The following is a 22,851-nucleotide window of genomic DNA, read 5'->3' as shown; positions in this document are numbered from 1 at the left end:
TCTCTCCCTCATTTTTTAGAGTAAAGATGGCAAAAGTCCACTGCACATGACAGCTGTCCATGGAAGGTTCACACGGTCACAAACTCTCATTCAGAATGGTAAGAGAGATTCTTCCGCAGTGTTGTTTTTTGAACAGTGTCCTGATCTGAGCTTGTCTGTCAGTTATCTGGACATGAAAGATGATGCTCTGTTTTAGATAATGGTCTATTTTATGAAACTTAGATTTACACCGTCCTTTGATGCACTTTGCTAAAAGCTCTTTATCAGACATATCATCACCATCCAGCTTAGGAGCAAGAACATAAAGCCACTATTTCTCAGTTAATTCCCAGTCAGTCAAAGAACATATGAGTTTCGAAACTGGAAATGATGTCCTTGTATGGGCTCAAGGTCCTGCATTCTTCACTCAGAATCTAATACAAATAACTATCATACATTTTCTAGCAGCAAGTCGTATTATTTTTAAGTTTTAGAATTCACCATAGTTTGCTAAGTTAAACCTCTTTAAGCTACTTGGACAAAGGTAGGAAAAATGAGATGACTCAGAGGAAAAGCAATTAAGTGCCTGATATAAAGGATGATAAAGTCACAGGCTTGATAGAAACCTTGGAAAGTCACGTAACCTAGTAATTTTCCAGGCTCACTTGGAAAGGTGTACTTGAACCACTGGGTTGTCTCTGTAGCCAAAGTACTAGGGAGTATCACTTCACATTATGGTTTATAATACTATTATGGGTTGTGGCCAGCATCTGTGAGTGGATTGACCTTGACCACAGTAGAACTACTGCTTTCTTAGCAAATCTTAGACACAATAAAAAAAACAAAAAAACAGGTTTAGTGCAAAATTTATGCTGACATTCCAGGTAAGTTCAGCAGTTCCTAAACTATCTTTAGTTGACCCACGTTTGTACTTTTTAAAGTTTTGGCATTAGTCAATTTCTTGGACCTGTCTTTTTCTCATCTTTAAGAATTTTGGATGAATTGTTAGTGGCACTGTTATATCTTAGATACTGAAGTCATAAAACCAAAAAGTCATTTGACATTTGGATGGAAGATCAGCCAGGAAAATTATGCTTAGGAAGCAAAATATCTGCAGCAGAGCGAAGGAAATTTATAAGCATTTCAGTGTAACTATAGGGAAAAATAAACCCTGACAGGTTTCCAGTGAACAAAGGAAGATAAAATGAAAATTAGTTGCATAACACCCATTAATTCTAATTTGAGATATGAGGTATGTCTTTGACATTTAGTTTATTGAAAGGGCCACATTAGTTGTTTTGTTTTGCTTGAAGTAAACAAGGGGAGGTGGGGAGTGACCCTCGAAACTCTCTTTCTCACACTTTCCTCATCACACATGTTTCTCAACTGTTTTTTCAGAAATAGTGTCCACTGCCTTAAAAATAAATAAAACCAGGGTGATTTTTGGATCCATTTTTTTAAATTTAGTGTGAATTTGGGGTGCCTGGGTGGCTCAATCGGTTAAGCGTCCAACTCGTGATTTTGGCTCAGGTCATGATCCTGCAGTTCATGAGATTGAGCCCACATTGAGCTCTGTGCTGACAGTGCAGAGACTGCTTGGGATTCTCTTTCTCCCTCTCTCTGTTTCTGATCCCACCTCTCTAAATAAATAAATAAACTTAAAAAATAAAATTTACTCTGAATTTAATCAATAGGCCTTACTTCTTTGGTATAAAAAGCTTTGCTTCTTGTTAAAGCATATTCAAGAACCAGTGATCAGATCAAAGAGAGAGTAAGTTTTCTCTTTGTGCGTACTGCCTTCCTACAGGTCCTTCCCTGTGGCCAGACCATACTGACCATCTCCTTTATATCAAGCCCATGACACATCTCCCTGTGTAACGTTAGTGTGCTGACAGCAGTCTGGGGGTGTTGCTGGCTGTTTTGACCTCTCCAAAAGCCATTCCAGTGGACTTGAAAGACTTCCATGCCCTCTCCAGACATTGTTGCTAGATTTTTGAGTTGCGATGAGACCTGAAAGAGAACCCATCTCTTGTCTTCTATGATCAAGGAGCTTGTTCAGAGCCTCATTCTTGGCTGGCCTGGAATCTTACTTGTGAGTTGGGTGGGGTCCAGGGGCCTGAAATGATGAAGATATGGTGGCAATAATACATAGCCCATTATATATAATGATACAGCTAATGTTCATTCAGTGTTCACACTGCCAGGTGCTTGAGTAAGCACTCCACATAAATCCTTTCAATCACCCCATGAGAAAGAGGTGCTGTTGTCATCCGCATTTCAAAGATGGGGAAACTGAGGCATGGAGGTTGTCACTTCTGTCAGGATACATGGCAGGTTTGTTGAGGAACAGGGATTGGAACACAGCCAGTCTAACATCAGAGACTGAACTCTCAAGCACTACACTTACAAATGCATCTCTGGATGCACGGTGGCATATATTTTTTTTAATTTTTTAATGTTTATTTATTTTTGAAGGAAAGAGAGACAGAGCGTGAGTGGGGGAGGGGCAGAGAGAGAGGGAGACACAGAATCTGAAATGGGCTCCAGGCTTTGAGCTGTCAGCGGCAGAGCCCGACGCAGGGCTCGAACTCACAAACCATGAGATCATGACCTGAGCTGAAGTTGGTCGCTTAACCGACTGAGCCACCCAGGTGCCCCGCACAGTGACATATTTAAAAAAATTTTTTTAACTTGAATTATTTACTCTAAGAGTCACATATTTGGAGTAGAGTCGTCCCTGTGGAAGGATGATTTGCCATTCTCTTCTGTCAGCTGACAATTCTTTGCATTCATTACACATCTGAGAACTGTGAGTTCTTCCATCTGACATTTTCAAAAATGCCCTTAGGGAGAAGAATAGGAAGCTCTTTTCTTTCCTTCTGTTTGCTGGCTTCCTTCTGGGAAAAATCCAGAGGCTCACACCCCCGGACCTGGTGTCTGTCCTCTAGAATGGGTCACTGCACAACCGGACTCGGAATGCTGGTCCCACGTGGGGACATCAGTTGGCTCCCTAAACTAACTGAGCATACTCCTGAGGACCATTCTTTGTGTTTGTTTATTTGTTTTGTTACATCACCCTGGTGTTTGGACTTTGTACGGCATTTCTCTACTTCCCTGACTATTCTCTAGTCAAGAGTTATTAGTTCTCCATAACTTTGTTTTTCCAGGATCATTCAGCATTGGTGAGACAGTTGTGAAAAAAGAACAAAAAGAGAAACAAACAGAAAACACACACACACACACACACACACACACACCCCTCTTTTATTTTTATAGGTGGTAGCGGACTACCTCTGAGGTTCAATCACGTTGTTTATTGTCTGAAGGTATGTTGCCCCAGCCACTGTGTGACACTGTGTGATACCGGGAGGCATGTGATCCAGCCATTTGCACTAGGCAGCTGCCTCAGATGCTGTGCAGCAGGTTACAAGAGTTCAAATGTGATGTTTGCTTCATGGAAGCTTTAAAAATAGAGTTTAAAAAGGAAGAGTCAAGTGATAGGTTAGGATGATTCATTGTGAGATTTTTGACCTTTTGGCTCACAATACTTTTGAGGCAATTTAATAAGATGACCATTCTTTTTATTTATGCAGGAAAAACTAACTTCAGAGGAATGTTTAGATAATGCTGCATAAATTATCCTTTCTGACATGCTTGGCATACTTCTAAATTCACGGATGTTTATTTTCCTCACTAATTATCAGTAATCAATTACCGGCATTTAACTTGCAACCATCAAATGAATTGTAAAGGTATTTAATTTACAATCCAGGCAAATCTTAAAGATTTTCAGGTGAAAATGGAAAGGTTTGGGGAATAACTATAAAATAGAAATTCATTCATCTAGAGGTCCTACTTTAATATAAAACATATTTCTGAATAACAAATACAATATTTTTCCACTAGTTAAGATGTTTTTCTGAAATATATTTTAAATGACAACAAATGCATATGTAGAAAGTAATTAAATATATGTTTATAGTTTTAAATTGACTTATAAAATGGTAGTAACAACAGGAAGAAATTTATCAACTCAGCCCCTTACCTTTTCCAATATTTTTCACTCTTTTCTCTCCCTACCCAATATTGGACATATTTGGGGCTAATAAACACGGAGGCTATAACACTTCTTAAGAAAGGTTTGGTGCCTCTTGGCTGGGAAGGACATGGAGTGATGCAGTATTTGTCCAGAGCAAAGGTTTCTCTGGAGTCTGGGAATCTGCCTCTCTCATCTCCCTGGATCAGCTCTAGGGGCTGGTCGGGGGCGGGGGGCACTTTCAGGCAACCACTGCAGGCAGTTCTTAGATACATGGGCCCTGGATTGCTCTGAGGTATCTGTGGAGACAGTATTACAAATAGTTTCACGTGTGTCAGTTTATTGTCAGGATATGGGGAAAACCTTTCTAACCTCAATGCAAAATCTAAATAGTATAATAGAAAAGATATGAATTCAAAAAATTCAGAGTAAAAAACAAAGAAAAATGAAAATCTAGGGTGAAAATATTTGTAATACGTATTACTGGTAAATGGTGAATCTCCTACATATTTTAAGAGTCCTTAAAAATCAAGGAATAAAAAAAACTATACACGTACACACACACACTTAGAAAAATGGTCAAAAGCCATGAATAAATAGTTCATGGAAAAAGATAAATAGTCCTTCAGTATAGGAAAAGATGCTCAACTTTTCTTATTATGAGAAATGCAAATGAAGACTACACTGAGATAGTACTTCCCTCCATCACATGGCAGGTATTCAAAGGCTTGATTAGGCTGTGGGGAAAAGGTACTCTCATACATGGTTCGTGTGAACAGTAAAATGGCACAGCACCTGAAGGAAGAAATATGGCAAAATTGAACAAAACTAGACAGTTCTTTCTTTGACCGAGAAACTCCCTTTCTAGGAATTTACCCTGAAGATTCACCCCACAAATAGGAAACAACATATGCATGAGTTTATTCACTGCAGCATTCCTGATAATAGCAAAATGATATATTTACTACCTAAATGCCCACCCTACCAGGATAAGTAGTATATCCATGCAATGGAAAACAATAAGGCTGTATAAAAATGAGGAAGACCTCCAAGAAGTGATTTGTAAAAGTATATTTAGGAGGTTTTCAGGGTATATTGTTAAGTTTTAAAAAAGCAAGGTATAAAGAGTCTGTGTGTTTATTTTTGCCAAGAGAAACAAAGAAGCATAAACCAAAACTAATGGAAATGATTAGTGCAGGATGTGGTTGAGAATGAAGTGGAAGGGATGGAAATCAGAGTGAGGCTTTTAAAGAATATAATTTTGACCTTTGAATGTTTTACATGTTGGTAAAATTAAATCAAAAGCTGGTAAAATTTTCGAAAACAGACAGAATCCAATGAACTATGTATCAAGTTGATAATAAAAGCATCCACAATAAAGAATTCAGGTAACTTTTGAACAAAGTACTCCCTGTTTATGTTAAAATCCTCGCAGGAAACTTTGTTGGGAAATAGGATATTTGCACAGTCTTGAAGTACCACCCACAAATTGCTTGTTAATTACAAAGGGGAAAAGACATTTTGCAGTGGAGAGTTCTGGTGGGTGTCACCTTAACCAAGTAATCAAGCTCCCCCCTTTTTTTATTGTGTTAAAATATATATAACATAAAAATCTACCATTTTAACTATTTTTAACTGTACAGTTCAGTGGTGCTAACTACATTCACATTTTGTGTAACCAACACCACTGTCCATTTCTAGAACTTTTTCATCTTTCCAAACTGAAACTGTGCGCATCGCATAATCAAAATTTGCATCATCTAGTTGAATATCCTGACCTTATATGTGTGCTGTGGAGATGCAATGGGAAGGACACATCAACTCTGGGGTGTTCTTGCCAAAAATTCAGCCTGAATCTAATCGAGGAAATAATCAGACAACTCCAGAATGCAGGATATTCCACACAATTCCTGGCTTGGCCTCCAAAGATATCAATGACATAGGAGATGAATGAATGAATGAATGAATGGGAGGAGGATTGTTTTAGATTAAAGGAAACTAGAGGGACATGACGACCAAATGGTAGCAGAATCTTTTATTGGATCCTGGACTTAAAAAAAATAACAGCTATAATACGCATTTTGAGGATAACTGGAGAGATTGGAATATGTTGTATGTTACATAAGATTGTGATATCAACATTAAATTTCTTAAGTGTACTAATAGAATTGTAGTTGTGTAGGAGAATGTCTTTGTTCTCAGGAGTGAAATGTTACGATGTCTAACTTATTTTAAAATGGTTCCTCAAATAAATGAATAGATAGACTGACTGTATTTACATATATATTTATGAAAAGGGGAGAGAAAGAAAGACATGTAGTAAAACAAAAAGCTGGGGGAAAAGAAGACAAAATAAAATAAATGAAAATGCTGTATTATTAAAGGGACTATTGGTGATTAATGTGATAGTTTTTATAAATGTAGACATTTTCATTCCATAGTTTATGCATTTATTCATTTTACTCATCATGTTTTAAACCAAATACTCAAACTATGTAAAATATTTTCCTGAACTTTCTATTCTCTTTGGTTCATATGCTTTAATATAAAGTTTTTATAAAAGTTTTATAAAGTTTTAATGTAAAGTTTTTAATCCAGCAGGTAAAAGTAAAATGGAATGTATCTTCAGAATTACATTTTATGGAATTTGATTACACTGTTCCTTCAAAGCAGGAATTCAGTTGTTAAGTTTTTAGATCTTTAAAATTTTTTTGTTTATTTATTTTTGAAAGTCAGAGAGACAGAGCATGAGTGGGGGAGGGATAGAGAAAGAGGGAGACACAGAATCTAAAGCAGGCTCCAGGCTCCAAGCTGTCAGCACAGAGCCCGACACAGGGCTTGAACCCATGAACTGTGAGATCATGACCTGAGCTGAAGTTGGACGCTCAACTGACTGAGCCACCCAAGTGCCCCTGGATTTTAGATCTTTAAATAAGACAATATGGAAAGACTCTTCCAGAGCATTTCTAATAGACTTCCCTCTACGTAGATTTAATAACACTACTACTTTAGATGGTGACCTGATCCCTGTAAAGACATTCTTGTACTTCAGAATAGAGATGTATACAGAGGGGAAAAGAAATCAACATTTGGATAACAGGAGTGACTAGCACAGAATGTAGTGTTTGAATCAACCTGAATCCTTATGTTATCCTGTTTTAAAACATCTCTTTCAGGAGGTGAAATTGACTGTGTGGATAAGGATGGCAACACTCCTCTCCATGTGGCTGCAAGATACGGTCATGAGCTTTTGATTAACACCTTAATAACCAGCGGAGCTGACACAGCCAAGTAGGTTACTGCAAAAGGGATTCTGCCCTGCAGTAGATCATTTCCACTTATCTAGGTTAAGGTGGATCTGTACCATTGTGTTAAATACAAATTAAATTTAAACTGAATTAAGGGACTTTAAATGATGGATGCAAGGAAGAGCCAATTTTATTTTCAGCTACATCAGTGGTTTTAACCAAGAGGACTTGAACTCTATTCCTAACTCTACTTTCTAATATTCTGTTCTTTCCAATGTTTATTGTTAGTTAAGCAGAAAGCTAAAACATAATTGGACAAATTCAAATTTTATTCAGGGTGATTGCTTGGTTTTAATGATATAATTATGGGGTACAGTTGAGTCAATCTGCTACATTGGGAAGGGGGACCTGACTTCGTTTTACATTTCAATTCAACAAGAATATACAAAGCAGCTGTATAAGTCTGTCACAATGTGGGGTGCGATGGGAAATTTCAGAAATAAGTCACCTGGTTGGTACCTTCAAGGAGCTCATAATTTTGTTGGAGGCCCAAGGGCCTCTTAAGACAAAGAGCCATGCAAGATAGTATATAATAAAGTTATATGAAGCAGGACTTAAGTGGCAAAATGTTTGGTGCAGACAATATATACCATAGAGTGTAGCCATGAAGGAGAGAGTTCAAAGGTGGCCAAAGTTTTCAGAAAAGCCTTTAAGCAGAAGGTGAGTTTTAGGTAGGCTTTGAAGGATGACAATGATTTGGGTAGAGCAGAAGGCAGCAGACATCCTGAGCAGGGAGGAAAGCAGGAACGAGAGTCACAAGAGTACAGTTCCACGATTCTCTGCCCTGAAGTTGTAATCATGTTGCAAGGGAGCCCAGGTTTTCACGGGCACTACCTGGCTCCAATCCAAGCTACCTTGTGTATGAACTGTGTGACCTTGAGCCATTGCTTAAGGCAATGTCTTAAGTCTCTGTGCTTTGGTTTCCTCATTTCAAAAATGGAAGTAATAATAGTACTTGCCCATGGGCTTGTTATGAGGATTAAAGGACATAATTATTAGTAAATCTCTCTGCTATAGGTTAATATCTGTATGAGTTACATAAATATATCTGCTAACATTATCAAACAAGATAATCCATGTTAAAAGCTCTTTGAAGAGTGCCTAGCACATAGGAAGCTATCAGTAACTGTTTTTTGTTTTATTACTTAATGATATGTAGTAGAACCAAATTAAAGAGAGTTTTAAATGACTGAATGAAGAGTATAGCTTTGATCACAGAGACTGTGGGAAAGAAAAACTAGATTTTCAGGAAAACGATATAAGGACAGTGTAACGTAAGGAATTCCATTTTATCTGCCAAGTGTTGTGCAACAGAATTGAAAATCTTGCTTGAGGATGAGCTGAAATTTAAATAGTCCATGGAAGGCATCAGTGGGTTCCAGAGACCTTCTGGGACCCCAGTCCAGTGGTGGGAATAAGATCCAGAGCAGATGACTACGGTATTATGAGGTTTGCACCATGCTATGGGAATAGGCAGGGAAACGCTGACTCTGTGGGTTTCACAAAAGAGGGGGCATTTCAGCAAAAGGAAGGATGGATAGGTGTTTGCCAGGAGAACAAAACTGTGTGAGGTTAAAAGATAGAGGGAAAGCAAGAAAGGCCATTCCAGGGAGAGGGAACAGTATTTACAAAAGCACAAGCATGTCCATGTGTTGAAAGCAGATTCCATGCTTGGCTTACCTGAGGTGTGTGGAGGAATGGAAAGAAATTAGGTGCAAAGGCAGGAAGAGCCACATCTTGAGGGACCTTGCATGTCCCACTAAGGAGTTGGATTCTTTTCTGAGGCATTCGGAAACTGTTAAAGAAGTCTAAGTGGATGTAGGGATGTTTGTGTCTAATGATCCCATTTGTATGTGAGAAAGATCACTCTGACAATAGCCCGGACGTGCAAGAGGTGGTCCAGACCAGAAACACGTGGCAGTCTCTTGCAAATGTCCAGGGAGGAAAAGACGAGGGCTTGGGCTCAGGGTGAGGCTGCGGGGGGTGGAAAGAGAGGGACATGCTGACAAATAGTAAGAGCAGTGGGCTGTCTCCTTTCAGAATAAAGGACCTTTTTGACTGGGATATTGCAAGCTGAAAGAAACAGTTCAGTCTTGTGGAAAGAGTGCTCTTACCAGATTCTGAGTCCTGAACCAGATCATGGCTCCCCAAAGCCAGAGACTGTAAATGCTCAGTGTTCATTAAGCAGAGGTAGATTATCTAGACATATGCACTTCACCTGTGATATGTTAATATTTTCAGTGGTACTTTTGTTTCAACTTAGGGTTACTTGGGGAGTTTTAACCAAACAACCATGATTTTCTGATTTTCTTTCAGATTTGGATCCACATGAGGGATAAATGGGGCCCACTACTTATTTAAAATTTCCCAAAATACATTTACTCAATAAGCACAAAGTTCATTTCTGGGTAATGATTTTGCCTTCACTTTATGCAAACACACACCATGTGGCTAAAGTGCCTTAGAGATGGCATTGTTGTTCAAGTAGCCTTTCCTTCCATTGACTGTGCTGTGTCCTGGGGATGCCACTGAGGCAAACATTGTCCCAGCTTCAAAGAGCCACATCTGCTTTTGTCACAGGGGATATCTGGGGATAAGAATGCTCCCTGCAGTGGGGGGGCCTGGGTGGCTCAGTTGGTTAAGCGTCTGACTCTTGGCTTCAGCTCAGGTCATGATCTCACGGTTCCTAAGTTCGAGCACTGCATCGGGCTCTGTGCTAACAGTGCAGAGCCTGCTTGAGATTCTCTCTCTCTCCCTCTCTGTCTGCCCCAGCCCCGCTTGGGCTGTCTCTGCCTCTCTCAAAAGAAATAAACTTAAAAAAAAAAAACAAAACAAAACCAGAAGGCCTCCTGCAGCAAACTGTGGTTCATTAGGCTGCAATCATGTGTGTTGTGGTATGTGTGTTTGTGTGTGTGTGTGTGTGTGTGTGTGTGTGTGTAGCGCATGGGGAGAGAAATCACTTGAGGGGGAATATCAAAATGAGGTGCGAGGTGGGGGTAGTGTTGGAGAAGATTAACTTTGCTAAAGGCCTCCGGAAAATCATTGTGTGATCTCTGGGCTCCTTGTAGATCTATGTAGAGTAGCTTATTAAAGAGGAGGAAAGTAGGACTTTGCTTCTATAAATAAGAAAACAAACAAATCGTATTTATGAAAATTAACCTATCCTCACTCACAAACAATATGACCAAATGTATTTTAAAAGATCTCCATATGACAAATGCTATGGTCCTTACTTTCTTATGAATTTATTTGAATCTCATTCTAGGGCCAAATGAATGTTTTTGGTATTCTTTTTCCTTGTCTGAACTTCAAGTCAGAGCACTTCTGCAACTTGACTCAGTGCTCACGCAACTTTATGTGGTGTCAAAGCCCTTTGGTTTTTCTTCTTTAAGTTTTTTAGGTTTGGGGCACTTTTCTCTGGGATTTTAATTTGTCTTCCACCTTACTGATTATGCTCTCACGTGTTTTTCTGCCTCAACCGCAGCAAAATTAGGGGTATTACAGTTACACAGGTAACTGATTCCAACATCTGTTCATTCACTAAATGTTTGTTGAAGGTCTGTGAAGTATAACCCCCTGTGTCCATTTCTGGGGTTACAGAATTCCCTGCCCTCAAGGAATTTGTAATTCCACTGGGGGCAAGAAATAAACAAGCAGTTACAATCATGCATGCAAAGTGTGATGCCAGAATAATCGCTGGGTGCTACTGGATACAGAACATATGTGGAACATGGCAGGGCTGGGGGTGGGGTTTCCGGAAGGAGCAATGGTTACTGAAGATTGCAAGGTGTGTAGCGATGAGTTAGGTCATGGGAGTCTGCAGATCTTAAGTGTAGACAAATTGTTTTTATTATAGTGTTACTTGAATATGTATAAACGTAAGACTAGATAGAAACTCCTTAAGCTTTTGACCCTATTTTATCAATAAATCCAAAAAAATTACAAAACACATGCAAACATCACTCAACTTTAACAGACTTACAGTAGTAGCAAACATTCATGAGTGCTTACTCATGCTAAGTTCCACTCTGAGGAGGAATTACCTTCAATTACCACAACAACTCCATGGAGTAAGTGATATGATTATTGCCATCTTATAGGTGAAGTGAATGAGGCACAGAGAGGTTCAGTTACTTGCCCACGGTCACAGAGCTTGTGAGGGGCTGGAAATGAGACTCTGTCCATCTGGATCGGGAGGTGAGGCTCCTCAGCAAGAAGCTTGCTGCCCCTCTATGTAGTGGACGATGTGATAGTGCACAATTTGCCAAAATTCAATCACCATTTCCATGGAGTTGTCCTGGTGGCCAAGGTGCTGACTCTTTAGAGGTCAGTACATGCTGTGGGAGTAGAGGTTTTGCAGTGGCTTCAAACGCAATAGAGGGACCGTGGGCTCGTCACAAAACACAAAGGCCAACTACTGCCAAATTCTGTACATATAGAAGGCTCAGCATACTGCATTATCACTGGCCCTTCCCACGTCCAGACATCATTTGTCTATTAAGTCCACCTTTCTTCTGTTTTTATTGGCCCCTGCCAATCACAGTAGTTCCACATGGCAGCACTGTGACCCTAAATACAGACTCGGGCACTGACATCTGGCGGAGGTCTGTAGTAAGAAGGTGGTTGTTGAGGGAAGCCAAAATATGCTTTTATACCACTTGCTTTAGGTTATCATCAAAAGGAAAAGAGAGTTTAACAATTCCCACAGAGAACTCTTGAAAGCCCAAAGGTATTTCCAGTGGCCTCCAGAGATGCACTAACTAGTTTGAGAAAGGCTACAAGAAGCCAGGCAGAAGGATGAATTTCAAGAGGGGACCTACATGTACCAAACAAAGCCTGGGCAGGAATGAGCCTTGGTTCCTCCAGGACAAAGGGATAGAAGTCCACTGAGATTCTAGAATACTGGCTGGTTAAGCAACACCTTGACCCTGAAGGGACCTTGTAAGCCACATTAGAGTGTTTGGTCTTGATTCCAAAGAAACCACTAAAAGTGTCAGTAGGTTGCCAACAGCAAGAACCAGGCCTCACTGTTGCCAGTTATACCCAAATGCCTATAGCTTAGGGGTGCATGATAAAACTTGGAATGACATAGATAAAATTAATAAGAAACTGATTTTTTGATTTGGGTTGATCAGCTGAGTAAGAATCATAAAATCATTTGAGGATCAAAAACCATCACATGTTTTTATCTCACCTGCTCAGTGGGCAAAACTAAATCAATCCACCTTCCCTAGGGGACTTGTGAGATAATTATCATAAAGAATTTTGAAATGTAGGAAGATAGCAGAAATGCTAGCAGATCACAAGTTATTCTTGGCTTTTAAAGAATTACAAACCGAAAGAAAGAAAGAAAGAAAGAAAGAAAGAAAGAAAGAAAGAAAGAAAGAAAGAAAGAAAGAGAAATAATGAATCACAAACCTGATTTTAAGAAAGAAAGAAAGAATCACAAACCTGATTTTAAGGAATCATTGCCTGATTACAACTTTAAAACTCATAGACTGCCAGTTTTCCAACTAAGCTAATAATAATTTCAAGGGCAATAATAAAATACTTGTATGGTAAAGGCTTATCATGGCCAGACCCCTTATTTAGCACTTGGTGTGCATTATTAATTAGCCCTTACAATTGTTCTGTGAGATTGACACTATTATTATATTTATTTTCTGGATGAAGGAATCTTATTTATTTTCTGGATGAGGGAACCATTGTGTACTTTCCAAAGATCCAATAGCTAGCAAGTGTCAAAACTAGGACTCAAACCCAAGGTTTCTGATCCCATCACCTTAACCGCAGTGGTTTTTTTAGCATACAGCCAAAGGGAAAGTTCTAGAAAGCACTGGAGGTGGGAAGTGACCGCCGTAGCTCTCTGATGCCAAGGGAAAAGCTTAAAAGAACTTTTATTCTAAGCCTGCACGAACCCTCTCCTTACTTCTGATAGGTCCCTACAGTTTATGCTGACCTTATTTGTTCTGAAGTAACTGGGTAGGAGACACAGGTAACAGCTAAATTAGAAATAGCTAATACAGGGGTACCTAGGTGGCTCAGTTGGTTAAGTATCCGATTTCAGCTCAGAGCATGATCTCACAGTTCACAAGTTCGAGCCCCGCATTGGGCGTTGTGCTGACAGCTCAGAGCCTGCTGCTTGCTTTGGATTCTTTGTCTCCTTCTCTCTCTCTCTCTGTCCCTACCCCTGCTCTCTCTCTGTCCCTCCCCTGCTCTCTCTCTCTCTCAAAAATAAATAAAAACATGAAAAAAAAAGAAAAAAAAGAAATAGCTAATACAAATGTTATCTCATTAATTTTATGACTGGTCAAATAAATGTAGCATTTTAGGTAGAATTGGTCTCCTCTCTCCTGCAATTTATGCATTGTTAAGTTTACGGTTATCTGACATCTTTATTTCTTGATCTTCTTTGATGTATACCTGATGAAGTAAGATGATGCTTCTTATTTGACTAAGGCAGCCAAACCCTAATTTTCCTGCCAAAGGTTTTATGGCCTTTCCTTATAAGTAGTCTTACTTTATAACAGTAAAGGAATAATTTTATTTTGAAATGCATGAATCATTTCTAAAGTGATTCAGAGATTCTGAATTTAATTTTTATTCTCTTTCCAATCTTGGCCTAATATTTGCCAATAATACTTGAGTCTAAATTAATATGTTTTCAAAACTTAATTGAGGTAGTGATTTTTTTATTAACTATGGAATAAAAAACATATACCAAATAGAATTTTTGCTAGATCTTTTAGAATGGTTCTACCTCCTTTATCTTCTCAAGTTTACAAGTAGCAGGAAAAAAAGAATTAGCTAATGTAGAGTATGATGAATTATCTGAAAACAATGATGAAGTGTATGGAATATGTTACAATACTATTGCTGTTATACTATCATTTACACTTTTTATGTTTTTCCTAATTGGTTTCTTATAGATATTGATGCTATTTTCTCCAGTTCATTTGCTTGTATTATTATATATAAAGATATATACTTTTTGTATCCTTAAAAATATATATTTTATTGCATATATACATATGTGTGTGCATATGTATGTATATATATATGTGTTTAATATATAAAATTTTAATATATTTATATTTTACATATATTTGTACACATGTTTATATATTTTTATTAAAATTATTTTTTAATGTTTATTTATTTTTGAGAGAGAGAGAGACAGACTGTGAGCAGGGGAGGGATGGGGAGAGAGGGAGGCACAGAATCTGAAGCAGGCTCCAGGCTCTGAGCTGTCAGCATAGAGCCCGACATGGGGTTTGAACTCACGAACTGTGAGATCATGACCTGAGCAGAAGTCAGATGTTTAACCAACTGAGCCACCCAGGTGCCTCTTAAAATTATTTTTAACGAATGAGGAAAGGATCAAAGAAATCTTGAGAGATCCAATCTAATTTCAGGCACATTCTTTCAGGAACTTGAAACCATCCTAGAAAATATTGTTGTTCTCTTGAAAATATCCAGAGATATTCATATAATCATATATTTTTGCCTTACTTGCCCTAAACAAACAAAAATGGTTAGGTAAAGTCTCGTTGGCTTAAAATTCCATTTAGTAAGGTGTTTTTAAAGCACGTTAGACATTTTACAAAATTACTGTTTCACTGGAATCAAGAGGGAACAATTTAAATAGCAGCATAGATAGAAAGGCTTCCCTCCCATCCCCCAACTCACTCTTCCTTTCCATGAGCATCAAGGTTGTCACTGGTGCAATTGCTTTTCAGAATTTTTTTTGTAAATGATGAGAGAGGCAATTACAAGCAGTTCTCCTCCACATGACACTGCCCAGAAGACAAGCAAATTGCATCTCTTGATGGATGCCAGCTATTATATACACTGGGTTGGAAATCTCCATATAGGGAAAGAGAAACGAACAGAGGGAAGACTGAACAAAAACACTGATACGCAGAGAGAAGTTTTGACGGAAAGAGAGAGGTGGTTAATTGCTGGCAAACTCAGATTTGGCAAAACACTGCATACCATGAAATATCTGTGAATATGTAGATACTTTCACACATTCACACACATCATAATAGCTTTTAGGATAGCAAATGAAATTCATGTATCTGAAACCTAACAAATTCAAACTGTATGTGGTTTTTAATGCAGTGTAGAATCTGAAAACGGCAACTTTGTGGCAGAGAAGAAACTTAGGTCATTAATACTGCAGGTGTAAGTATATATACTAGTGCTATGCAGAGGATTTACAAAATCTGAAATACAGTATTTGAATATAACAAGATGCTCTGAGAAGTGAACACTAACATTATAAATGCTTATAAGTACACAGGAAACTCCTGATGATGCTGTTTGTTAGCAACTACAGTTGCGCACATGGCTTTGGGTCCTTGTTTGAGGAGAGGTGCCGCACACGGCTTTGGGTCCTTGTTCGAGGAGAGGTGATGGCAAGAGGAGGATTTGATTCTGAAAGCAAAAAGCACTGCCATCAGAAGGCTGCCGATCCCTTAAGGGATCATCCTGGGGACTGTTTTATGGTGGGGTATCAGTCCAAAAAGTTGTTTTCTAGATTCTTTCTGTAATACTGTTAGGGAAAATATGCTAGATTGATGAAATGTATGCAAGATAATGTTTACTGCTTCAGCACATTTTCATGACTCGTGTCCTGATGTGGGTTAATGTGCATTATAAAAGTTTATTAGGAAGATGACATTGCACCTGCAAAAGGTAAACATTAGTTTTTATTCTCATCCAAAGTTTTATTTTCAATAATACAGTCATTATTAATTCTTAGCAAAGTACTTAGCACATAATGAGTCAATAGTATTTATTCATCAATTCAAGGAATAAAACAGGTTGCTGAGTAAAACAGGTTGCTGACATAAAATTGCTAAGCTGAAAAAAAAGGTAAATTAATTCTCAGTGTAGAGTCACCATTTATAGGGAATATTTTCTTGAAGATATACATTCCTCGGGGCACCTGCGTGGCTCAGTAGATCATGATCTCACGGTTCGTGTGTTCAAGCTCTGCTTTGGGCTCTGTCCTGACAGCTAGAGCCTGGAGCTGCTTCAGATTCTGTGTCTCCCTCTCTCTGTCTCTGCCCCTCCACCCCTCATGCTCTGTCTCTCTTGCTCTCAAAAATAAATAAACATTAAAAAAATTTTTTTTAATTAAAAAGAAAAGAAGTTATACATTCCGTGTTGTTAGGGGTTTTTAATTCTGTTCTGGGTTTAGGATTTTATTATTTTAAGAAAATGATTGCACAATTCCTGTCTGAGTGAAAGAATTATAAAATTATTTCAGGCAAGAGTCCCTAAGCGAGGTGTTGTGGATTTCATTTTCATCAGAGAACTTCTAGAAAGGTTGTTGTTCTTCTGCACGTATCTTGAGATCTGTTACCGTTGAGCTGCTCCGTTCTTTTCCTCCTCAGGTGTGGAATCCATAGCATGTTCCCCTTACATTTAGCTGCCCTAAATGCTCACTCTGACTGCTGCAGAAAGCTGCTATCATCGGGTAAGTAACCCCATTACCACAGATGCGGCTTAATGTGTCCTGTAAATGAGCCAGACGGCTCTAGGTGTCTGATTAGAGTAAGTGGCTGCCTGCGCTTCATGATATTCCTGACCTGGTCTGGGGGCAGCTCCCAGCAGTACTTGGTGCTGTTACTGTTTGAGTGTCCGTATTCCTGCCCCAGAGTGAGAGCCTTGTCTGTTTTTCAAGTTAAAGCTTGGGTGATCCATAGTGAGAAGCAGGAAGAGATGGCCGTAGCTTACCGGAAGTTTGTTGTAATCAGAAAAAACACCTTCGAGGCTGAAAATGGCGGATTTAACAGTGAATCTTTTCAACAAAGGAAAAAGGGCAATTCCCCACATTTTGACAGTAGAAATGTCATGTTACCTCCCCATTCTGTGGCCTCTGAAAAATCACTACAGTTCGATCCCTTCCACCTATGTTTAATTTTTATTTTTTTTAAATATGGGACTGTTTAGAACCAAGAAATTCTTTCTGGTTTGGAGCTTTGCTAATCTTTCTTATCACTGCTTCTGCCAACCTCCATGTATTAAGAAGTTCCTGGCTTTCAAAGGTGATAGAGGTCTGCAAGGCAAAGATTGTTTATGAATTAATTCAACAGACATCCCAGAGGCATTTTTTTCCTTTTAAGTGCTTTACCTATGGTTGATTCTGCTTTCACTGCTTTTGGCATGTTTAAAAATAATCCCTGCATGAAAGCATGTTTCCCAGATCTTAAACCAACTGAAAGCTAATAATACACATAAGAAAATATCTACTCCAGCATGTTAAGATTACTCCTTTGCTGTCCATGTTTTCTCCATGTGTTCTGTCTGCCTGTCTATTGCCCTACTTATCTCAAATTGGTTTCATAAATTTCTACCCTGGGATTGAAATATGGGGCTGTGGTTCACCCAGGGCTGAATGTGAAAATAAATTCTTCTAGACTTCACGGTTCTTCCTATAAAATTGCCAAGCTTGAGCAGTTACCATTCGTTTCCATGACAACCTCTTTCTGACTACAATTGCTTGCATTCTGGTTTTTCTACTAACTGATTTTTCTGTCTCTGCAATGTTTCTTGTGGTTTAACTAGGACAAAAGTATAGCATAGTATCCTTGTTTAGTAATGAGCACGTGCTGTCTGCAGGCTTTGAAATAGACACCCCAGATAAATTTGGAAGAACGTGCCTTCATGCTGCCGCTGCAGGAGGGTGAGTAGTTAGCAATTTCAGTTGTTATTTCATGACTTAACTCCTCTAATTTATCTTCATTGACTCAAGTTGTCTGTGAATCAAAGTCAATTTCTGTAGTAAGATGGGTAAAGGATCATTTCTACCAACACCAAATATCACTATCAGTATTGCACTTGCAGATTAATTGTACGTTTGTTCTTCTAAAGAAAAATTGTTGGCCCATCTCATATAGAAAATCATTTTTCTTGTGTTTTCTGTTCTCTTCCTTTTCCTTATTTTTTTTAAATTGTAGGTCTTCAAGCCTTATAGAATGTGTATCTAGCTGATACTCTACCAAAAGAAAATAATTTCAGATTTGTTCCTAAGTTTTTCTTTTTTTGTTGTTGCTAGTAGATGGATGATGTGCAAGGGAATCCAAGATTGAATTAGTTCATGTTTATTTGCAGATATTTTTGTCCTTATTTCAAAGCTGATTTTGAAGTACTTAAATGGTTAAATGTGAACAAAGGTCAAGAAAACCCAAAGGATAGGCAAGAAATGATTTAATCCTTGCCTTTTTTTTTTTAAATTGTAGAAAGCATGTTTTAATCAGGTACTCTTCTTCATATCAGTGGTGAAATTAAGCCTCTGATCAATATGTTATTGATATATGACCATATATTGACCAAACATGGCCTCTCTCAGATGACCTTGTTTGGATAAGTTCTTAATCAAATTTCTAGTCCTTAAGGAGAAGCAATACCTCTCCATTTGTCATCTGTACCTTATCAAAGGCATTACCTCTTTATCAGAGGTGGGTTGACTGTGAAACTTCAGGGCCTTTATTTGCATGGGTCCCTTCCAAAATCTTGTATTTAGTTTTATATTCATAGTTATGTATTATTTTTTAAATGAATCTCTCTCTACCCAACCCCTCTCCCCAAATGAGTCTCATGAGCCACACAACTAGATCTGCCTCTGCCCTTGATCCTTTGGGTTCATTCAGTAAGAGACAGGTGCCTCCTATCAACGGGCACGCTACACAGGCACATAATGGTCTCAGAAAGTTCTTATATTTTATGACAGAAACAGCTAGTTCTCTGAGAGAGGTGACTACAAAGGGTGGATGGGGGGGGGGACCCTGCTCAGGTTCATCATTAATGAGATCATTTTTCATATTTAAATGATAATAAAATAGTAAATCTGAGACTACTTCTCAGCATTCCAAGTTTAAAACAATAAAGGATGATTGTCTCTTTTTATGCCGACATTTGAAAAAAATATCAGACCTACACGGAAAGTGGAAACACACCATTCTGGATTCATATCTGAAATTCCTAGCAGAATTAATATTTAGCTACATGCCCTTCAATAGGAAAATTCACTTCAGTGGGTCCTTTTTTCTTTACTAAATATGATTTATTGCTTCTGCAAATGACAAAGAAGCTTTGGAAGATCACTATGCTCCATTACATCACTTTTGGCCTTTTATTTTTTGCACATTTATTTACCTATATTACAAAGACAGGGAAATGCAGCTGTTTTATTTTCCATTATGGAGAGTCTGGGTTGAAAACGGTTATCACAGTGAATTCATTCTGCTGTGATAAAAGGTAATGCTTCTCCATTCTGGCTCATTGTTTAAAGGTGATGCAAAATCATCATATGTTTAAGGGGTTATTTCCCAAACCCTTGATGCTTTTGAAAGAGAATTTTAGGATAAATGATGAAACCATCACTTAAAGGTTTAATCATGTAATAATAACCCTGTAAAAATAATTAAATACCTTGGTCATGGAATTGAAAATGTTCCATCAGGCTCTTTAATGCATTGATTTATGGAAAAAGGAATTCCAGGAACTTTAGATCCTTGCAATATTACCTTCCTCATATGTTCACGTTGTTTTTGTGTTAGCAGAATTTAAAGCTGGAACTATCATTTCATCTTGGCCCACACTTCACCAAAAACAGCTCTTTCTGAAGGTAGCCCAGCAATTGACGTCTACCATCTTAATAATGTTTTCCCTGTCTTTCTAGTAACGTGGAATGTATAAAACTCTTGCAGAGCAGCGGAGCCGATTTCCATAAAAAGGACAAGTGTGGGAGGTATGTAAACAGGGAACTCTGCTTCAAGTGCCTAAGTAAAAGGAGTGGGGAGCAATCCATCTGGAAATCATGTTATACTGAAATGGTAAACAGGGAAGCTAGCTGGGGAGATTCTGTCCTCAGAAGGAAATCCCTTTTTGTAGTGAAACACAACAAAGCAGGCCCAAGCCCCAAGGAAGGCATCTCCTCTCACAGCTCTGTTTAGAAATGTCAGTTGTGTCTTCTTCCAGTTTTTTTTTTTCCATGCATCTCTCTACCCCTCCCCTCCACATGCACCCTGGCTCTTGGAGTTGCTACAGATTTCTTCTCTTACCAACCTACCTATGGTACTCCTACCCACCCTTCCAGACTTAGGTTAAGTAACACCTCCCTCCCCTTCCCCTGGTACCCTCCATACTTCACAACTGAAGCACACTGTTCTAGTGGACTCTCTGTTTTTGTCTCTCCTCTTACCTGTCCATGGCTCTCCTGAGGAACAGGACTAGATCTTGTAAAATACTTATAATTTACTTTTGGGGGGATGAAAGAGGAGAAAGTCAACTAGTAAAAGAGCCCATACATTGACTTTAAAATATAAAAGAGTGGTACTTGAAAATTAATCAATAGTTCTTGAAGTAAAGTTATTCACTTTGATATAAAGTAATTCATTTGATTATTATACCCTAAATATTGGCTAGGCACACCAGATAAACTGTTAAATAATTGGGGACTAAAAATAAGTAATATAAAATAAATTGCTTCATGTTTCTGCAATGCCTTACTCTTTATAAGGTGCATGTGTTTCTTATATATTACCCATTTGGTTTTTCATGGTCTCTCTATGAGATATATGGAGATGCTTATTATCCTTTTCTAATAGATGAATAAAAGTGGCTTGGAGAAACTAAATGAGTTATACATGTAATAAATTTACATGTGCATGTAAAATTCTAGGAATTTTAGACCTAGAATAGATGTTAGGGGACAGCTGCTTATAGGTCCTTATTGAAGCAAGGGTGAGCAAGCCCAGGCCCAGAGAGGGGATGTGGTTTGGTATAGCTCATGGGCATTGTTCTTCCCATTAACCTACATCCCTACCCCCAAGGGGCTTGTAGTAATGGGTGCATCCAGGGGAGAGACAGATACTTTATAAAGGTAGTTTGGGCCCAGCTTGGGGAGGTCTTCCATTCCAGACTAAGGAATCAAGGCTTTGCTCAGTGGAGAGGACCGATGGCTTTAGAACAGGATGTCGTATGTGGGTATTGGACCTTAGAAAATCCAGTTCTTCATTCATACCAATTAGAAATAGATAGAAATTTGATTAGAGCTAAGGAGGCCAATAGGGATGGTATTGCAATAGTCTGAAAGAGCAGTAATGTAGATCTGAACCAGGATAGGCACTAGGAATGGAAAGAAAGGATAGATCCTCAGGTAGGTGGCTGTGTCTGAAGCCACTGTCTTTGTATCCTCAGCTCCAATGTATAAATTCAAATGAAGGCATGTCCCTTGGCATCCACACTCTGAGAGCTGAAGAGCTTTCCCCACTCCCAGGAATAAGGCTGTCAGTGCTAATGCTGATGATGGGGGGGGGGGGAGGTCTGTTTTTCAGACTGAATGAAGTAAGAAATTGCTCTTTGTTTTTCAGGACGCCTTTGCACTATGCAGCTGCAAATTGTCATTTCCATTGTATTGAGACATTAGTGACCACAGGGGCCAACGTTAATGAAACAGATGACTGGGGACGGACAGCTTTGCACTATGCTGCTGCATCAGACATGGATAGAAAGTAAAAACAGCCTTGCTCAAATTTACTTTGGGGGTATGGCTACAGGGGGAGGGTTTACTCAGTTTTCTTCATACTGCCTCATGGAAACTGTGAGTGAAGAATCTCCCTCATCCAGGGCCAGAGGAGTTAGAATTGCCTCATCCCTAACCCCAGTTTTCCCATTCTGCTCTCTTTATGTTTGATTATTACGTGTCACTGCCCAATTCTTTCTCTTCTCTCGTCTTTGGGTTGAATGCCAAGTGGAGCTGTCAAGCCCATGTTTTCAGTTCATTCGAGATCAGCTGTGATTTATTTTGTCATATACTGCAGTTGCCATCATCACCACTTAAATGCTTCATTGGCTCTCCAACTTACATTCGTTAATAAATACGTCACATGTCGAAAATATCCATCCATGTATAATCCCAATAGCCTTCAAATGCAGCGTTGGTATGTGTAAAATTGGCACTCTTTCCAAACCTGGGCAAGAATGCTCTATCAGGAGCTGGAGAGAGGAAGCTGGATGCCCTGGACATGTTTGGATTCTAGGTGTCCAGGGATGAAAAGCAGAAGTGAACCAGGTCAGGTGGAAATGGTGTGAGAGGTGCCCACAGCTTATGAGATTGTTCTCAAAGACTTGAGGACCAGGGCCTCCTTCAGAGGAATGCTTTTTGGTGACCCTGTTTGGAGAACTATTGACTTACTTGCCACTCTGTGTTACGGAATTGATTCTGGGTCAGTGCTAAATTCTATTCGTATACAGCAGTGGCTTTTAAATATTTTACACAGTGACCCACGGTAAGAAATACATTTGATGTCATGACCCAGTATATGTACTCAAATATATAGGTTTTAAATACCTATATGTCTATATAGATGTGTGTGTGTGTGTGTGTGTGTAAAAAGGAGGCAGAATTTCATAAAACCATATTTACTTTTACTATGTGTGATGATTCTGATATTTTCTCTTTTATCTTGTTAAAAAAACCCTAATTACTGCAATCTACTAAATTAATTTCAT

General features: G+C 38.7%; 1 protein-coding gene across 13 annotated transcripts in view; it reads left to right on the top strand.

Moving 5' to 3' along the window:
• Positions 1-22,851, top strand: part of ANKRD44 (ankyrin repeat domain 44) — a 224,952-nt gene that overhangs the window by 85,265 nt on the left and 116,836 nt on the right. For 9 of the 13 annotated variants that reach the window (XM_045034212.1, XM_045034216.1, XM_045034215.1 and 6 more), the window contains exons 9-14: positions 20-98; positions 7,192-7,306; positions 16,728-16,810; positions 17,902-18,019; positions 20,018-20,086; positions 21,711-21,851. In XM_045034212.1, coding sequence (XP_044890147.1) covers positions 20-98; positions 7,192-7,306; positions 16,728-16,810; positions 17,902-18,019; positions 20,018-20,086; positions 21,711-21,851 — 605 coding nt within the window. The remainder of the gene's footprint in view (positions 1-19; positions 99-7,191; positions 7,307-16,727; positions 16,811-17,901; positions 18,020-20,017; positions 20,087-21,710; positions 21,852-22,851) is intronic. The other 4 variants (XM_045034218.1, XM_045034211.1, XM_045034210.1 and 1 more) reach the window with 1 other exon arrangement.

This window comes from Felis catus, chromosome C1 (genome assembly GCF_018350175.1).
Source record: "Felis catus isolate Fca126 chromosome C1, F.catus_Fca126_mat1.0, whole genome shotgun sequence".
NCBI lineage: Eukaryota > Metazoa > Chordata > Mammalia > Carnivora > Felidae > Felis > Felis catus.
Note: the sequence above shows the minus strand (reverse complement) of the source record. Positions and strands in the feature narration are given on the sequence as shown.